This window comes from Hyperolius riggenbachi, chromosome 4, assembly GCF_040937935.1.
Source record: "Hyperolius riggenbachi isolate aHypRig1 chromosome 4, aHypRig1.pri, whole genome shotgun sequence".
In the NCBI taxonomy this organism is placed as follows: Eukaryota; Metazoa; Chordata; class Amphibia; order Anura; family Hyperoliidae; genus Hyperolius; species Hyperolius riggenbachi.
Window position 1 is genome coordinate 52,921,451 of NC_090649.1, and position 17,566 is coordinate 52,939,016.

The window sequence follows — 17,566 nt, forward strand, 5'->3', positions numbered from 1 at the left end:
TGCCATGGCCTTTGCTTTGCCAAATGTGAACAAGGCCTTAAGGTTACAGACAATATTTAGGGGTGACATACAGCAATAAGACAATACAGGAATACATGCAAGCCAGATCACACAGCACAGTATGAGCATAAGGTAATGCTGAGTCAGTCACTGGATGAGATCATGGAGATTAGGCAATTTGAGTTCACTCAGATCCATAGGATGGGTGTACGGTAATGGAGGTGCATGAACATGTAGGAGACACAAGGAGAAGGACCTTGATGAAGGCTAACAATCTAGAGGGAGAGGTAGGGACATGGAAGGTAGGGGACCAGAGTTCAGCAGGACTGCCAGGCAACTGGTATTGTTTAACCACTTAAGTACCAGCGGTCTCTGCCCCCATAAGGACCAGAGACTGCCGGTACCATAAACCGCAGGATACCGAGGAATCCCCTCACATACCCGCTGCAACCACCATCCACGCATCACATCCATCGACTCGGGCCACCTACTCTGACGTCTCTTACGACCGAAGAGCTCTGTTAGCCGGTCAGGAGCTGCTTTCATTTCTTTCTGACCGTGTGATCAATATAAGCCAATGGGAGTTGCTTACATTCATCGAAAGGTTCAGGAGCCAATGAAATCGGTTCCTGACCTGCTCACAGGGCTCTGCTGTCATAGAGATGGCAGGGAGAGTGAGCTGCATCGGACAGAAAGAGACGTGATCGGCGGGAGTGACGAGAGCGGCGGTGATATGAAACTTATGCCCTGGCAGGGGCATAGGGGATCAAAACAGGGTGTAGATTTCAATCACCACTGTCCTTAAAGCGGATCTGAGATGAAAAAGTAACTATAACAAGTAACTTGTCTATACATCTTATCTAAAGTTTAGATAGTTTACACAGCAAATCTAGCTGCAAACAGCTTTAATAGAATATGATTATTTTTTCCTATGATACAATGACAGCAGCCATGTTCTGTTTGTAAATATTACACAGAGGCAGGCTTATCTGTATCTTGGCCAAAAAAACCTAATCCCCCCTCCTCCTCCCTCCTCCCCTCTGCCTCTGAAATCTCTGGCTAGTAATACCTCCACCTCCTCCTGCCCAGACTGAGCTCCCATGAGCCCTTGCTACTGTCTGAAAGTGCCTTGGCTCTCTGAAAACCTGTGGGCGTGGCTCGTTTAATTTATAGGGAATTAGAGTATTAAAACAAAAACAAAACAGTATTTGGCTTGAGGAATGCCCAATAAACAATAGGAAAGGAACACAATTATGCAATGAGTAAAAGTTCATCTCCGATCCACTTTAAGTGGTTAAAAGGAAATAAATATGGCAGCATCCCTATACCTGTCACATCAGTGGTCTTTTAAACTAACGGCAAATAGTCTTTTACAAATAGTCTGATGTTTTGTTTGCGATTGGCTGCATTGAACAAGGTGAGAGGTGCACTACAGAGTGGTGATCCAATGTCACATGATAGATAGGCCCCATGTTGCAATTGGTGAGCTGGCGGGATGAATAACAGTAATTAACATTCAGTTTAATTCTATTTTATTTGTCACGTTTACTATTTTCCTTTTCCCACCCCTCTGCAGCCACAGTGGTATGTCCGGAGATTGAACATCTTTGGGAAGAAGCTAAACAAGATGTGCACCAACAACGGCCTACTTAAGGCCCACTGGGCAGGTGACCCCAGTGCCGCCCAGTCCGCAGTACCCGTTGGGCTTCTTGCTCAGGTACTGCTGGTGGTAATCCTCTGCATAGTAAAAGTTCTTCTCCTCGCGGATTTCCGTTGTGATGTTCCCGTGTCCATGAGCGGTCAATTCCTGAAACACAGAAGACAAAAAGAAAGATGGCATTTAGCATGGCTTCAAGCATGGTCCCGGGCTAATTAACAGGTCAGGAAAACTACCATATTCAAACATTACTTGCTGAAATAATTAAAGCGCCACTAAACTATCAAAACAAAATAAAGAATACAAATAGTGCAGACTACAACTACAAGTCTTGTGTACATAATGCACTTAGTATTAGGGACCGTTCACACACACACACACACACGGCGGTCTGAGAAAGGGCCCTTTTCCACTAGCAATCGCACATCACAAACTCCAGCGATTGCAATTTTTCACAAAAATTGCTAGTAGAGTGCGCTACCCCTTTAAAATTAATTAATGAAATTAGTCCCAAAACGTTCCTACTGAAAAAAAGTCCTTATAATCGGTCAAACAGGATCCGATGTCCAGATGCTCCAAAGGGCTTGATCATTCAATGCAGGACTCCACACATGCAAAAGAAAGAGACAGAGAAGACCATAGTGCGATCTGTCTATACTCACTCCAATCCACCTCTATCTAACTACTGTTTACCCTTTGCTGCCGCTGCCCATACTCACAGACAGCTGTCCAGGCTTTATGGGTGTGCAGTTTTAGCCACAACGTATACAGACAGTATCCTCCTTCAACTTGCAAACAGGGTTCTGATACAGATCTAGGGCTAAGAAGCTTCTGATAGTGTAAAACCATTGGTTTATTCAATCAAATCAAGGAATCATTTAAAGGGGTAGCGCACTCTACTAGCGATTTTTGAGTCTAAAGGGATGTACATGTAGCATCAATTTGAGTTGCAGAAAGCCAGGATATAGAGGGAAGAGGGAAAGGAGGGGAGCGCGACTGATATATTATAGATTGCGATTTTTCATTTGCACTGCATTATCCCGCTTAAAATTGCTCCAGAAAGCGATTGCGATTGACAAACCGAATCACTATAGTGGAAAATACTTCTCATGATTTATAGTAGCAACCCTAGCGATTTAAAAATCACTAGCGATTTTGCGATGTAGTGGAAAAAGGCCCTGACAGGATTTGGCATGATGCAATACAAAGTGATACTTGGGAGATCTATGTGGGGAGGCTTCTGGCTATACTGGAAAAGGTGGGGTAGAGGAGGGGCTAAAACGAACAGGGCTATATTTTGAGAGTTTGTTACGAGCACACAGCTATATCGTGAGACTCATTTTGTTGTTCAGGGTTACGTCTGCTTAATTATCTTGTTTGGGGGAGAGCATGCTGCCTAGTTTTTTTATTTGGGGGGACATGACTGCCTAATTTTGATGAGACATGGGAGACATACCTACCTAATTTTGCTATTTTGGGGATGTGCAGCCTAATTATGTTGGTTGTAATGGGAGCCCCAATACATTCTTAACTCATGCCCCATTTTTATCTAAAACAAGCGTTTTATAAACGGCAAGGGAAACAAGATCTCAAAAGTATCAAATGCAGGTGGTATTCAGTTACATTTCATGAGCTGATAAAAACAATTGTTGAGTAATGAAATATATTTATTTTTATCGAATGAACTGAAAATCAAAAATGCTATGCTGGCCACCCACACTTAAGGTGCAACCTTTTGTTTAATTCAATAAAACTTCTCAGAACTCTAAGATACTTAAAAACAACAGATTAGGTGTGATCATTTTATGTCAAATGTGATTGTATCACTGAGCAGAAAAGTAAAATAAAATGTAGCTCAAAATTGATGTACATGTAAAACTCAAAAAAATTAGAATATTGTGCAAAAGTCCATTTATTTTAGTAATTCAACTTAAAAGGTGAAACTAATATATGAAATAGGAAGCCTTTTCAGGTGTTTTGGAATATTTAGTTGATTAGAGTCTGAAACTTTGAGCCTAGAATATTGAACAATATCCTGTCTGAGATTTTGATTTTGGGGTTCTCATAAGCTGTAAGCCATAATCATCAAAAATTAAAACAAAGGCTTGAAATATCTCGCTTTGCACGTAATGTGTATTTTCGTATATTAGTTTCACCTTTTAAGTTGAATATTACTGAAATAAATTAATTCTAATTTTTCGAGTTTCACCTGTAGATTGACCATTTTGTTGTGTATGAACATTATTATTATTATTGATTTACTAGTAGACCCAGCCCAATTAAAAAACGGGCTCTAGGTCTACGGCCACCGCCTCCAGTGCGCATGCGCGCGCACACAACCGCTGCGCACACCCGCCCACCTCGCTCGCCCTTGTCCACCTCGCTCGCCCGTCCAGCTCCCAGCTGTCCGTAACTGCGCACATGCGCAGTAACAAAAATCCTGGGACACGGACAAAACTGCTGGACGCAGCGACACTTAGCTTTTATTAGGTAGGATAAAGCGCCAACACATACTGTGGCACTTTACAAAGTAAGAAACAAACATAGGGTACTTAATAATACAGACGATCATGAACGTCCACACATTGGGCAAAATGGGGCGGACGCCCCCTCCTCCACCGCCAGCTGCCCTCCCCAGGCATCCCCGCTGCCTAACTGCCAGCAGCCAGCCCAACGTCAGTCCTCCGATCAGCCGGCGACCAGTGAGTGTGGGCGCTAGGACCTCAACATATATATATATATATATATATATATATCAGATTTCTCGCTCTAATAATAACCTTTCAATTTTTCTGTACAATGATCGTTTTTATCTAATTGCTATAAAACTGAATCTGTTTAATGTATTGTGTGTGGCCACCTTAAAAACAGATTTAAATTTTTCAGTTGCTTCTGGCTGGCTCGCCATATTTTTGTGTTATTTTGTACGATGGGAATCTGATCATTTTCAATAACAGACATTAGGAAATTTAACTGAAAAGTTTACAAAAATTACCCTACGTGTGGATGTATAACATGTGCGCAAAAAAAAAAGAAAGCAAAAGCGCTAATACGTGACTGCTTCTCTATTTAATTATTAGTTAATTGTCTTTTTTTTAAGGAGATGAGGTGGATGGTCCATCTATTTGCTGCAGGCCTCCCTGTTATCTCCGACAAGCAGAACCCGGGCCTTGCTATGAAGGCTGCATGTGGCGTTAGGATCTGAGGCCCCCGTGGGCTGTTTGGGGCTATGCCTGTTATACCTAACAGATTTCTAGACAGATGGCTTTGTACTCATTTCTGCCCGGCTCACCATTCAGCTCTCACCGCACACTGACTGCAGCCTCAGATGACCCATTTAGCCTCCTCAGATATAATAATGCATAGACAGTGAGGTTATAAAAGCCATAAGGCGTCGCGGTGTTAACTGCTTCGGTACCGGATGCCAGCTGAACCTTAGTAAGAGGAATGCTGGACGGGCAATTCTGCGCCATTCATAAATGGCAAATCTCAGCTTGGTTACTCTATGTAGAATCAAAAGGCAGCATGTGAAACCGACATAGCCAAGTGCCCGCTGCTACCCGTGTTTCCCTGAAAATAAGACACTGTCTTATATTAATTTTTACTCCAAAAATGTGCTAGGGCTTATTTTCAGAGGCTGTCTTATTTTTGGGTGAAACACTGGTAGTTTTCCTATACAAAATGTGTATATACTGCATGCCATGCTGAAACACAAGCAGCATACACAGAGCTTGTGGTTTGTAGATATTGGCTCTCACTTACAAGAAATTGATTCTGCTGATCATGTGGGTAAGAGTCAATTTCTTGCAGGCAGAGAACTCTGTCAGGCTCCCCAGAGCTATGATAGGATAAGCTGTGTGTCAGGTGAAGAGATGAAGCTTTGCTGATGCTTATCACAACAGATCAGGAGCGCTGGCTCCAACAAATACACAAATTGCCTGACACATGTAGAACTCACATTATACTGCTGCTCTCCTGTATCCAGGCTTTGTATTGAGTCTGACTTGCTGTTGCTTTTGTTATGTGGGCTGCTGCTAAGGCTTACATTCAGGGGAGGGATTATATTTCAAGCATGCTAGGAATTCCTGCTAGGGCTTATTCTCAGGTGATGTCTTACTTTAGGGGAAACCCGGTAGCTATGCTCCCGCTGTAGCTGAATCCTGACGCCTAAACTAAGCCCCAGTGCTTGGCTATAGTATAGCTCAGCACCCAATCCCTGAATTGCTGCAGCTCAGTGGCCATTTCCGATAAGGCACCCACTGTAGCTAAACCAAACCAACCCCTGGCGTTTGGCTACTTTATAGTGGAGTTCCCATTCCTGATTGTTGAAAGGCGCTCTGTTATACTGTAGCCGAGCCCCATTAGGTTCGGCCATACTATACACTCGGCACTGCCATAGCGCATTGCATTGCGGCCTACGGCGGTGCCCAAAGCGCCCAATTTACCTGTTCCGAACCCCAGAGACGTTAACAATAACAATAATATTTATATAGTGCTTTTCTCCCTGGGGACTCAAAGCGCTGTGACCCTGCATTATGCAGTCTCAAAGGCTAGGGAAAAGAGGTGAGTTTTTAGCCTTTTTTTAAAGCTGTCCAGGGAAGGAGCCTCTCGTACTGATTGTGGAAGTGAGTTCCATAGAGTAGGGGCTGCGTAGGAAATGGCCCGAGCACCAAATGTTAAGTGTATCCTGGGAATAACCAGCTTCATCTTGTTGGCAGAGCGGAGGCTGCGTGGAGGGGCATAAAGTTCCAATAGATCTGCTATGTATTTGGGTCCCATGTGGTGTAAAGCCTTGAATGTCAGCAGGCAGATCTTAAAATTGATTCTCCATTTTACTGGCAGCCAGTGAAGAGTTTGCAGTGCTGGGGTGGTGTGTGAGCTGCGGGGGGCATTGGCTAGGAGTCTGGCTGCAGCATTCTGTACTAGCTGTAAGGGGCGCAGAACCTTATCTGTAAATCCGATGAACAGGGCGTTGCAGTAGTCTAGGCGGGAGGATACAAATGCATGAACCAGGGCAGGTAGGTTAGACAGTTAGACAGTATACTGCCAGGAACATTAAAAGCGAAGCAAAACTGTATACCACCAAAGACATTGCCCACTACACATCAAAAAAGTTTTACCCACTATGGCTGCAATTCACTGAGACACATTCGGTAAAAAATAAAGGGTCGGTGAAATACCACATTCGATGTTTTCGGTATTCAAATTCACTAAGATTTTCCCACATGCAGTAATACTATGTTAATTCACTGAAAAACTGCATGACAATTCAAGATTTTACATCATGAGGTATTCCATTTGGTATTTGATGCATTATTACAGCACATGGAAAATGGATGAAAGATGTGACACAGGCCTCTTTCCCACCAAGACGTTGCGTTTTAGGGGACGTTATGGTCGCATTACGTGCCCCTAACGCAACGCGTGGTGGTGTTGAAGTTGGACGTCAGATTGAGCTGCGTTATGCGGCTCTCAAAGCAGCCGCTCCAGGATAGTGATGGGAAGTCCGGATCTTTTTAAGGATTGGGATCATTCAAATCGGATCATTGAAAAGATCCGGATCTTTGAACCGAATCATTTGAATCATTTTACTAGGGAAGCAGACTGGGTGAAATGACTAGCAGGACAGGACTTTCCCTGCACTGTACATTCTGTATGTTCCTGTTTCTTCCAGACAGACATCCACTGTATACCGAATCTTTCATTGTGATGATCCGGATGATTCGACTCACAAAAAAGATCCGGATCAAATGAACGATTAGTTCATGATCCGGACAACACTAGAGTCCCACCAGGAGTCACCACAGTGCAGTGAATATTTATTAGCCATGTGGCTAGTCACTGAGCATGTGCAAAGAATCTAACGCAGCTCTATAGGGGTATAACGTACAGCATGCTGCACTTTCATTTAATGTGCAGCGTTATACCCTAACGCAACGTGGGCACTGTGAACAGCACATTGATTTTACAGTGCTGTGATTAAGGCTGCTGTAACGTGGGACTTTAACGTCCCACTGTGAAACCAGCCACAAACAGCATTTTTTTATTATACTGACAAGTGCAAGTCCATCTAAGCTGCATAAAATTAAAATAAAATTTGTATCAGCTCAAAACCATTAGAGTCTTAATAATGAATTGTAATCATTAAATATTAAACCCCCTGGCGGTCTATTAAAAACCGCCAGGGGGCAGCAGAGCAGTTTTTTTTTTTTTTAAAATCATGTAGCGAGCCCAGGGCCCTCTTCGATCGCCGCCGGCGATCTCCGATCAGGAAATCCCGTTCAAAGAACGGGATTTCCTGGAGGGCTTCCTCGTCGCCATGGTGACGGGCAGCATGACGTCATCGACGTCGTGCCGTCATTGGGAGTCCCGATCAACCCCTCAGCGCTGCCTGCCACTGATTGGCCAGGCAGCGCACGGGGTCTGCGGGGGGGCCCGGCGCGGCGAGTGGCGGCGGCTAATCGGCGCGGAGCGGCGGTGATCAGAGTGCACACGCAGCTAGCAAAGTGCTAGCTGCGTGTTGCAAAAAAAAAAAGTGTGCAAATCGGCCCAGCAGGGCCTGAGAAATCCTCCTGCACGGCATAGCCCGAGCTCAGCTCGGGCTTACCGCCAGGGAGGTTAATACTGCGAAGTTAGGGAAACATGTTTTTTTATTATTACCATTCTTATTTTCCGGAATGGTTAAATTAGTTTTCACCTGTTCTCTGCTCTGTTTCCGCCCTACTTTCCGAATGGTCGTTATTCACCTTCAGCTCCAGGCTGGAGATAAATACTGAACATCTCACTTGTGTTACTGCATGCTCTTTGTGAATTTACATTTATTGAGGTATTTACCACAAGTTGAATACTCACCTGAAAGATGGAACCTCACAGCAACGTCTCTCGACGAACGAGGTTCCCCAATCCATTGCACTACCCGCGGGAACATGCAATGTCACGTGAGGGCACATGACGGGTGCAAACAGGAAGTAAAACGACGGGGGTACTTTGCGTGTGAGTCATTGGGGTTTCTAAAGATCCAATCCACCGTGAAAGGCGTTATTGCCACGTGTCGTCAAACATCATTTGTGTAACCGTGCGCCTGTACCCATGTCGCAAGATTGCGGGAATGATCGCTGGTCATTTAAAAATTTGCTGGTTGTCAGAAAAATCACCATAAAAATAAAACTTGCGTAGTGGGAACGGGCCTATTCGAATTCAAATTACTATTCAGTAATTTAAGTTTTCTACGCGATAACAGCCTTAGGGGTTGATTCACAAAGTTTACTTAATTTTCACCTTAAAGGATACCACAACTGAACACGTGTGGTTAAAATGAGTGCAGCACTGTATAGGTTGTAATACGCACATACCGACTGTTCCTCCTGCCCCCTCCGTCTGCCGCCGTTCACACTCTATACACTCCGGTGTGCGGCGACTTGCTTGACCTCTGCCCCGGACATACTGCGCCCTGTGTGCGCAGTATGTCCTTCCCCCTTCACTTCTGGCCGTCGCACAGTGCGAGGCTCAGAAGCTGCTGTCCCCTCTGCGCTGCGTGTGCGCTCCATTACACAGAGCGTCACATGCTAATTATGTGACGCTCGGTGTAATGGAGCACACACGCAGCGCAGAGGGGACAGCAGCTTCTGAGCCTCGCATTGTGCGACGGCCAGAAGTGAAGGGGAAAGGACATACTGCGCACACAGGGCGCAGTATGTCCGGGGCAGAGGTCAAGCAAGTCGCCGCACACCGGAGTGTATAGAGTGTGAACGGCGGCAGACGGAGGGGGGCGGGAGGAACAGTCGGTATGTGCGTATTACAACCTATACAGTGCTGCACTCATTTTAACCACACATGTTCAGTTGTGGTATCCTTTAACTGTAAGGAGTGCATAAGATAAACAAATAAGGAGAGAAAATTCATGAGATAAATAGATGTGGAGAGCTAAACCATGATTTAAGTTAGATAAGGAGTGCTAAACCATGATTTAACCCCCCCTGGCGTTACAATAAAATCGCCAGGGGGGCGGCGCAGCACTTTTTTTTTTTTTAATCATGTAGCTAGCCTAGTGCTGGCTACATGATAGCTGCTGTGCAGCGGCATCCCCCCTCCCCTTCCGATCACCTCCGGCGATCAGAGCAAACAGGAAATCCCGTTCAGAACAGGATTTCCTGTTTGGCTTCCCCCGTCACCATGGTGACGATCAGGATGGCGTCATCCACGTCATGGCGTCGGGAGGGAGTCCCGATCCACCCCTTAGCGCAGCCTGGCGGTGATTGGCCGGGCTGCGCAAGGGGTCGGGGGGGGGGGGGGGTGGAGCGGCGTGTAGCGGCGAACAGTTTGTACACGCATCTATCAAAGTGCTAGCTGCGTGTAACAAAAAAAAATTATGCTAATCGGCCCACCAGGGCCTGAGAAGTCCTCCACGGCGGCTTAGCCCGAGCTCAGCTCAGGCTTACCGCCAGGGAGGTTAAGTTAGATAAGGAGAGGTAAATCATGAGTTAAAGGGACCCTCAGCAGTAAAAATAAACAAAATCTGTACTTACCTGGGGCTTTCTCCAGCCTACCGTTGGTCGGGAGGTGTCCCGGCGTCCTCCTGGCTCCTCTCCTGGTCTTGCTGCAGAATACACCACCGGCGACACCCGGGCCAAGTATTGGGCTGACACTTCCTTATCCGTGATTCTCACGCCAGCCGCTACGCGTTATCACGACGGCTGGCGTGACAATACTGCGCATGCGCGGTTTGTTCATTTTTACTGCTCTGGGTCCCTTTAAGTCATTTAAGGAGAGATAAATTGTGAGTTATTAAATAAGATGAGATAATTTAACAGAAAAGCTTTGTGAATCAGGCCCTTAGTGAATTGACATTTTTACTAAATGTTCGGTAAAATCAGCTGTTTTCTGCTTTAATGCATGCGGTAATGCTTAGCGCATTGGCAGCCATATCACAAGACAGTACTTACTACGCTACCAGGGACATTAATATAAGGGACTGAGAGGAGCACAAACTGCTAACCCACTGTACCCCTTTCCCCATCCCCCCCCTGCTTTGGCAATGCCTGTATGAATCTTGGTCATGCCAATAAAGCTATCTTTGATTTGACAGTACCTATTACACCGACAGGGACAAAAAGTTGGTGTAGGGGTGTGCAATGTCCGACCTTGGTCATGTGGCGAAGATCTTTCATAGTTTTCAGCGTCTCTTTGTGGAGAGAGGCACTTACTGGCTCCATATGGTAAACATAAAATAGCCATATGTTTAAAATATAACAAATAGATATACATTTCCATTAATACAAAATAAAATAAATACTTGGGTGTTTCCATAGTTACGCCTCCTAGCTTCTGTGACACGCTGCACTCGAGACAAATCTGATTTATATCCTGTTGCCCTGGCAACCAGTAAATATATAACCTGCATATGCTCTGCAGCCAGCCACCTTGCGATATGTTTATAAAGTCAGTGCTGTAGCGTGCGTGCTTATAGCAGCAGACAGGAGATTTATACCCATGAGATGGTAATGAGTTACTATGTGTAAAATATTCCCCTAACGAGCAGATTTCAGCTGCACCAGAGAAAGGACCACACTGAGCCAATCAAAACCTCTGGCTGCTGGTAAATTTCTCAACTACTAGCTTAAAGAGGAACTCCAGTGAAAATAATGTAATAAAAAACGTGCTTCACTTTTACAATAATTATGTATAAATGTTTTAGCCTGTGTTTGCCCATTGTAAAATCTTTCCTCTTCCTAATTTACATACTGACATTTATCACGTGGTGACATTTTTACTGCTGGCAGGTGTTGTCAGTGGAAGTAGATGCTGCTTGATTTTTTTGGCAGTTGGAAACAGCTATTTCCCACAATGCAACGAGGTTCACAGACAGGAAACTGTCAGGACCATGGTCGTGACATCACACTGTGGGAGGGGTTTCACCACAATATTAGCCATACAGAGCCCTCTGATGATCAGTTTGAGAAAAGATAAAGATGTCTCATGGGAAAGGGGGTATCAGCTACTGATTGGGATGAAGTTCAATTTTTGGTTATGATTTCTCTTTAACCCATTCGCGTTCCATCATTTTCACTTGAGCAATGTTCACCTCCCATTGATTAGCCTATAACTTTATCACTACTTATCACAATGAACTGATCTATAGCTTGCTTTTTCCGCCACCAATTAGGCTTTCTTTGGGGGGTACATTTTGCTAAGAGCCACTTTACTGTAAATGCATTTTAACAGGAAGAATAAGAAAAAACGGAAAAAATCCATTATTTCTCCGTTTTCAGCCATTATCGTTTTAAAATAATACATGCCTCCATAATTAAAACTCACGTATTGTATTTGCCCATATGTCCCGGTTATTACACCGTTAAAATGATGTCCCTATCACAATGTATGGCGACAATATTTTATTTGGAAATAAAGGTGCATTTTTTCCGTTTTGCGTATTTACAAGTTTAAAATAAAAAAAATATAGAAATATTTCATCTTTACATTGATATTTAAAAAGTTTAGACCCTTAGGTAAATATTTACATGTGTTTTTTTTTATTGTAATGGTTTTTTTTTTTTTATATATTAAACATTTTATTTGGGTATTTTTGGGAGGGTGGGATGTAAACCATAGTTTTTTAATGTAATTGTGTGCTGATTTTAATTTTTTTAACTTTTTGTTGTAGTTTTACTTTTTGGCCACAAGATGGCGGCCATGAGTTTGTTTACATGACGTCACTCTAAGCGTAACACACGCTTAGAGTGACACATCGGGGAGGGAACAGCCAGAAAAGGCGCAGCTTCCGAGAGAAGCTGTCGCTTTTTCAGCGGGGGAGAGGAATCAGTGATCGGGCACCATAGCCCGATTCACTGATTGCCTGGCTAACGAACCGCGAGCCGGGAGCGCGCGTGCAATCGGCCGTGGGAGCGCGCATGGTTCCTGGACGTAGTTTCTACGTCCAGGAACCAAAATAGATTATTCAGCAGCTTCAGTCTTCAATAGGCTGTTTCTTTCTGTTCCCGGGGTCAGTGGGAACGTACATGCTTAGATCATTTATTGTTTGTCACTGTTGATGACCAGTGTGAAACTGATTTACTTATATGCATAATTACAGAGTACCCAGCAAGCTCATGGAGAACCAGAACTCCTAGGAGTGTGTAAAGGGGGCTACAAAGGACCAAAAAGCCTCCTTACTAAAACGCTAAGCAAAACAAAAGGTTGCCTTCTTAAAAGAGAAGGTATTTGCGATTATTCGGGTCTGTATGCATGTTGGATTATTGTGGCTCTGTACAATTAATAAGTTGACACATCATTGCATTCCAGCGGTTCTGGAGGTGTGGTTAGCGTACAAGTACAACAAGGGATGAATTGCATCTTCAGCAGCAATGCATCATGGGAGACATCATATGCTCACTCCAACCTGAATAATTGCAAATCCTTTCTTTTTTAAGTTGGCAAACTTGTTTTCCATAGCATTTTAGTAAGAGGACTTTTTAGTCCATTGTAGCCCCTCACACACTCCTACGAGTTCTGGTTCACCATGAGCATGCTGGGTACTCTGTAACTCTGGGTGTTTCAAGCCCTACTCCATAGAGCCACATTAATCCATGCTATGCACTGATGAGGATCAACCAGTCCAAAACAGTCTGTATGCATGTTGGATTATTGTGGCTCTGTACAATTGAACAAGCTGACACATCATTGCATTCCAGTGGATCTGGAGGTGTGGCTAGCTTACAGGGACAACAAAGGATGATTTGCATATTTAGCAGTGATGCATCGTGGGACATCTCAGAGCTCACTCCAACCTGGATAATGGCAAATACATTCTGTTTTAAGAAGGCAAACTTTTTGCCATACCCTTTTAAGTTTTGCTCTTTTCGTGTGGCAAACCCATTGTTTGATACTATTGTTGTAGAGATTTGTGGCGTGGAGCTAGCGGCATCCCACATCGCACCTTTATAAATAGGACGTTGGCTTCTTTTGTATTCAAAATCCAAATAAACAGTTTGACTGTTCAGTTTCAATACATTTTTATTGATGCTTTTTAAAGGAAAAAAACAGGCCCATATGCAAATCATTTGTTTCTCCTGAGTTCTCCTAGGTCAGTGATAGGCAAACTTGGCTCTTCAGCTGACAAGTCCCACAATGCATTGCAGGAGCCTGATAGCCACAGTCATGATTCATAAAGGCAAATGCATTGTGGGCAGGGCCGGTTTAAGCAACAATGGGGCCCCAGGGCAAAATAAACCTGGGGGGCCCCCCCAACAGATACCCCGGAGCAAAAATTGGTATTAAGGGACCTTTTTTGCAGCTGGTATAGTCAGGGTTTGAAGCCCCAATCGGTCGGAGCTCCACATTCTGGCTACCCCAGCCTGCATGGGGGACAAGGGGTTAAAAAGTTTCAGGAGGGGGGACCCCACATAATTTAAAAAAAACAAATTCCCACACTCTAAACATAAAAAAAAAAAAAAAAATTGGGAAAACAGGAAAAAAAATGCCAGGGATCTTCATACAGCCATATTGCGGCTGTATAGCGATCCCTGGCCAAAGCGCTGCGGCTGCGTATAGACCCCCTGGAAACCCCGTCAGAAAATGTATTGCTCTTTCGTTTGATGCATGTAAAATTACACTACCGTTAGATTTGCTACTGAAAGTGACATTTACCGCATTTAAAAGTATACTTTTTTCCTTCGAAACTTTAAAATCGATTTTCTCAAAAACTATTAGGTCTTTTTGAAAAATTGTTTTTTCCACTTATTCCCAATCTCCTTAACATATCCTGCAAATTTAGGGTTTCTGGAATTTAAGGTGGATTTGCTATTAACCATTAAAGTCGGCTGGTTTTAAAATGTGTATTTTGTTTCCTTTGAAACTTTAAAATCGATTTTCTTAGGAACTATAAGGTCGATTTGAAAATTTGTTTTTCCTCTTGTAGCCACTGGGGGCCCCTACAAGCCCTGGTGCCCTGGGGCAGCTGCCTCCTTTGCCTTAATGGTAGCGCCGGCCCTGATTGTGGGACTTGTAGTTCCTTAACAGCTGAAGAGCCAAGTTTGCCTATCACTGTCCTAGGTGATATTTTCACACCTTGTCAATAAAAAGCATGTTAAAGGAAACCCGAGGCGAAAATAAACTAATGAAATAAACAATTGTATCTATCTTCCTTCTCCTAAAAATGACTTTTTAAAATATTCCACAGTTTTTTATTTTATGTTTGAATATACTTTTCAAGTTTTAACTGTTTTATTGTTTTTGTTCAATAACACATTTATTGGAGTATGCCAGAGCTAAAATCTATGAACTATTGAACCTTTTTATCTCTTTCTTGCTCTCAGAAGCCATTTTCTGCTAGGAAAGTGTTTTATTGTTGGAATTTCTTATCAGCGAGGGTCACACTGTAGTCACTTCCTGCCTGAGTCAGGACTGAGTCAGCCACTTACATACCAGATATTTAACTCTTTCAGACAGAGAAAGAAAAAAAAGGAACACAGGATAGTTATTTGTGTGCTAGGCACTGTACATACCCATGTCTATCTCATCATGTCACATGTCACCTCGGGTATCCTTTAAGCAAAACAAAAGTTTGCCTTCATAAAACAGAAGGTATTTACGAATATTCAGGTTGGAGTGAGCTCTGAGATGTCTCTCATGATGCCTCACTGCTGAATATGCAAACCATCCCTTTGTTGTCCCTGTAAGCTAACCACACCTCCAGAACCACTGGAATGCAATGATGTGTCAGCTTGTATATTGTACAGAGCCACAATAATCCAAGATACATACAGTCTATTTAGAATTGGTTGATCCTCCTTTTTAGAGATGGCCCAAACTTGTTCTATAGAGAACAGCTATGGGGAATGACTTCGGGGCCATTTCCGCATACGTAATTTTACGGGTTAGTGCGCAGACGCCTTCCCAGCGGCCACACATCCTTGAGCGCGCCCTGCAGCCGGTGATGTTATGCGCGATTTAGGATGTGTGGCCCCCAGGAAAGCGTCTGCGCAGTAATGTGTAAAATGACGTATGAGGAAATGACCCTGAGGTTATTCCCCATAGCTGTTCGCTATAGAACAAGTTCAGGCCATTTCTACTCCTTTTAAGTTGAATAACTGAAATAAATGGACGTTTGTGCGATATTCAAATTTTTCGAGTTTCACCTGTACGTCAAGGTTTAGAAAGCAGCACTGTCCTACTCCTGTGAGCGGAGTTACACCTTAACAAGTCAATGCCCGCTTGCAGCGCCCGCCAGTATCATCTGTCCTATAGATTCCCCTTCACCTCGTTTTGCCTTTTATAGTGCAGAATGTTGTCTTTGGAGCCGATATTTCCCGGCATCCCATCTGATGCAGTCCTGTGCCAGCCTCAGATCAGCAGTGCTTGGCACAGATTCACCAGCCAGATGCCATGCTCAGTGAATCAGGCTGACATGATGAGCTGGTCATTTCTTCTAACTGAAGTGGGAATAAGGAGGAGGGGGGGGGGGAGGCAGATGATGCTGAGGCCTAATGCGGCTCCCGCAGATCTTTCCTTATTTTTGGTTCTAGACTACACAGGTTTTATATGCGTTTGTGTTGCGATTTTTCTGTGAACCTAAAGGAAGCTAATTTACATGAACATGTATCTAAGTTCAAAATCTTAAAAATCGTATATGATTTTTCATGCAAAAGGATTTTTTTTTGCCTTCCCAATACAGGGCCGGGCCGAGGCAGAGAGGCTCCAGCCTCAGGGCGCAGTGTAGGAGGGGGGCGCACAACTCACTCTATCACAGCTATCATTCCCCTATTGTGTTTGAAGCAGAGAGAAATAAGAAAAGGGGATACATGGCAGTGACTGCAAGCTAGATAACTAGAGATTAAAGGGAAGATCCGCGCTGCTCATAAAAAAAACAAAAAAACTGCACTCACCTGGGGCTTCTTCCAGCTCCAGCTTGGCAGTCAATCGGTGCCCTTGTAGCAGCTCCTCTCCCTCTCGGCGTCCAGCGGTGAAGAAGCTGACCTTGCCAGGTTGGCTTCCGGGTCGGCGTCATGTGCGTTCCACGGTGCGGGTCACGTGGTGTACGTGACGTCATCGGGTCTCTACTGCGCAGGCGAGACCCGATGACGTCTCTACACCACATGACCCCCCCCACCGTGCAGCGCACAGAAGCCGACCTGGCGAGGTCGGCTTCTTCATCGCTGGACACCGGGAGGGAGAGGAGCTGCGCGAGGGCACCGATTGACTGCCAGGAGCTGGAAGAAGCCCCAGGTGAGTGCAGTTTTTTTTATGTGCAGCGTGAACCTTCCCTTTAAGGTGTTGGGGGCCCTGGGGCGCCTCTTAGTCTAATATCAAACGATGTGCTGGGGTGGGAGGGATGGGGGGCGCACTTTGGTGTCTCAGCCTTGGGTGCTGGAGGACCTTGTCCCAGCTCTGTCCCAATGACTTGCGTTGTAACGCGAATCACACATCGCCCCACGAAAAAGAGCAGAACCGCCATCCCAATAAAAAATGCAGAAAAATGGCAATATGCAAACCGCATATGAACGCACAAAAATGCAATGCCATTGAAATACATTACATGTGTGACGATTTATTTTTTGGAGAATCTCAAAATGCTGTGAGCCCTGCAATCAGTCTAAAGGCTCCTACACACATGCAACTTTTCCGCCCAACTATCGTCCAAACCTGGTCTGTTGGCCGATAGTTGGACGAGTGTATGCCTGACAAAAGACTAGACGTGCAACTGATAACAGGTGTTTTGCCCGATCCAACCGGAGGATAAACTCACAAGACTCTTGGGCTGATATCGTGCAGTTGGCCGCGTGTGTACAAGTCGTCTGAACGACTTGTACTTGTTTTGAATGTGGCCTTATCGTGCCAAATAAAAGTCGAGCAATCACTTGGTTGTGTGATCGGTAATGTTGTCAGGTTGGTCATGTGGAAAAGTTGCATGTGTGT

General features: G+C 44.4%; 1 protein-coding gene across 4 annotated transcripts in view; it reads right to left on the minus strand.

The window, feature by feature from the left end:
• Positions 1-1,515: 1,515 nt before the first annotated feature.
• MSRA (methionine sulfoxide reductase A) overlaps positions 1,516-17,566 on the minus strand; it is a 436,816-nt gene continuing 420,765 nt past the window's right edge. For all 4 annotated transcript variants that reach the window (XM_068280042.1, XM_068280043.1, XM_068280041.1 and 1 more), the window contains one exon: positions 1,516-1,807. In XM_068280042.1, the coding sequence (XP_068136143.1) occupies positions 1,646-1,807 (162 nt within the window). In that variant the 3' untranslated portion in view covers positions 1,516-1,645. The remainder of the gene's footprint in view (positions 1,808-17,566) is intronic.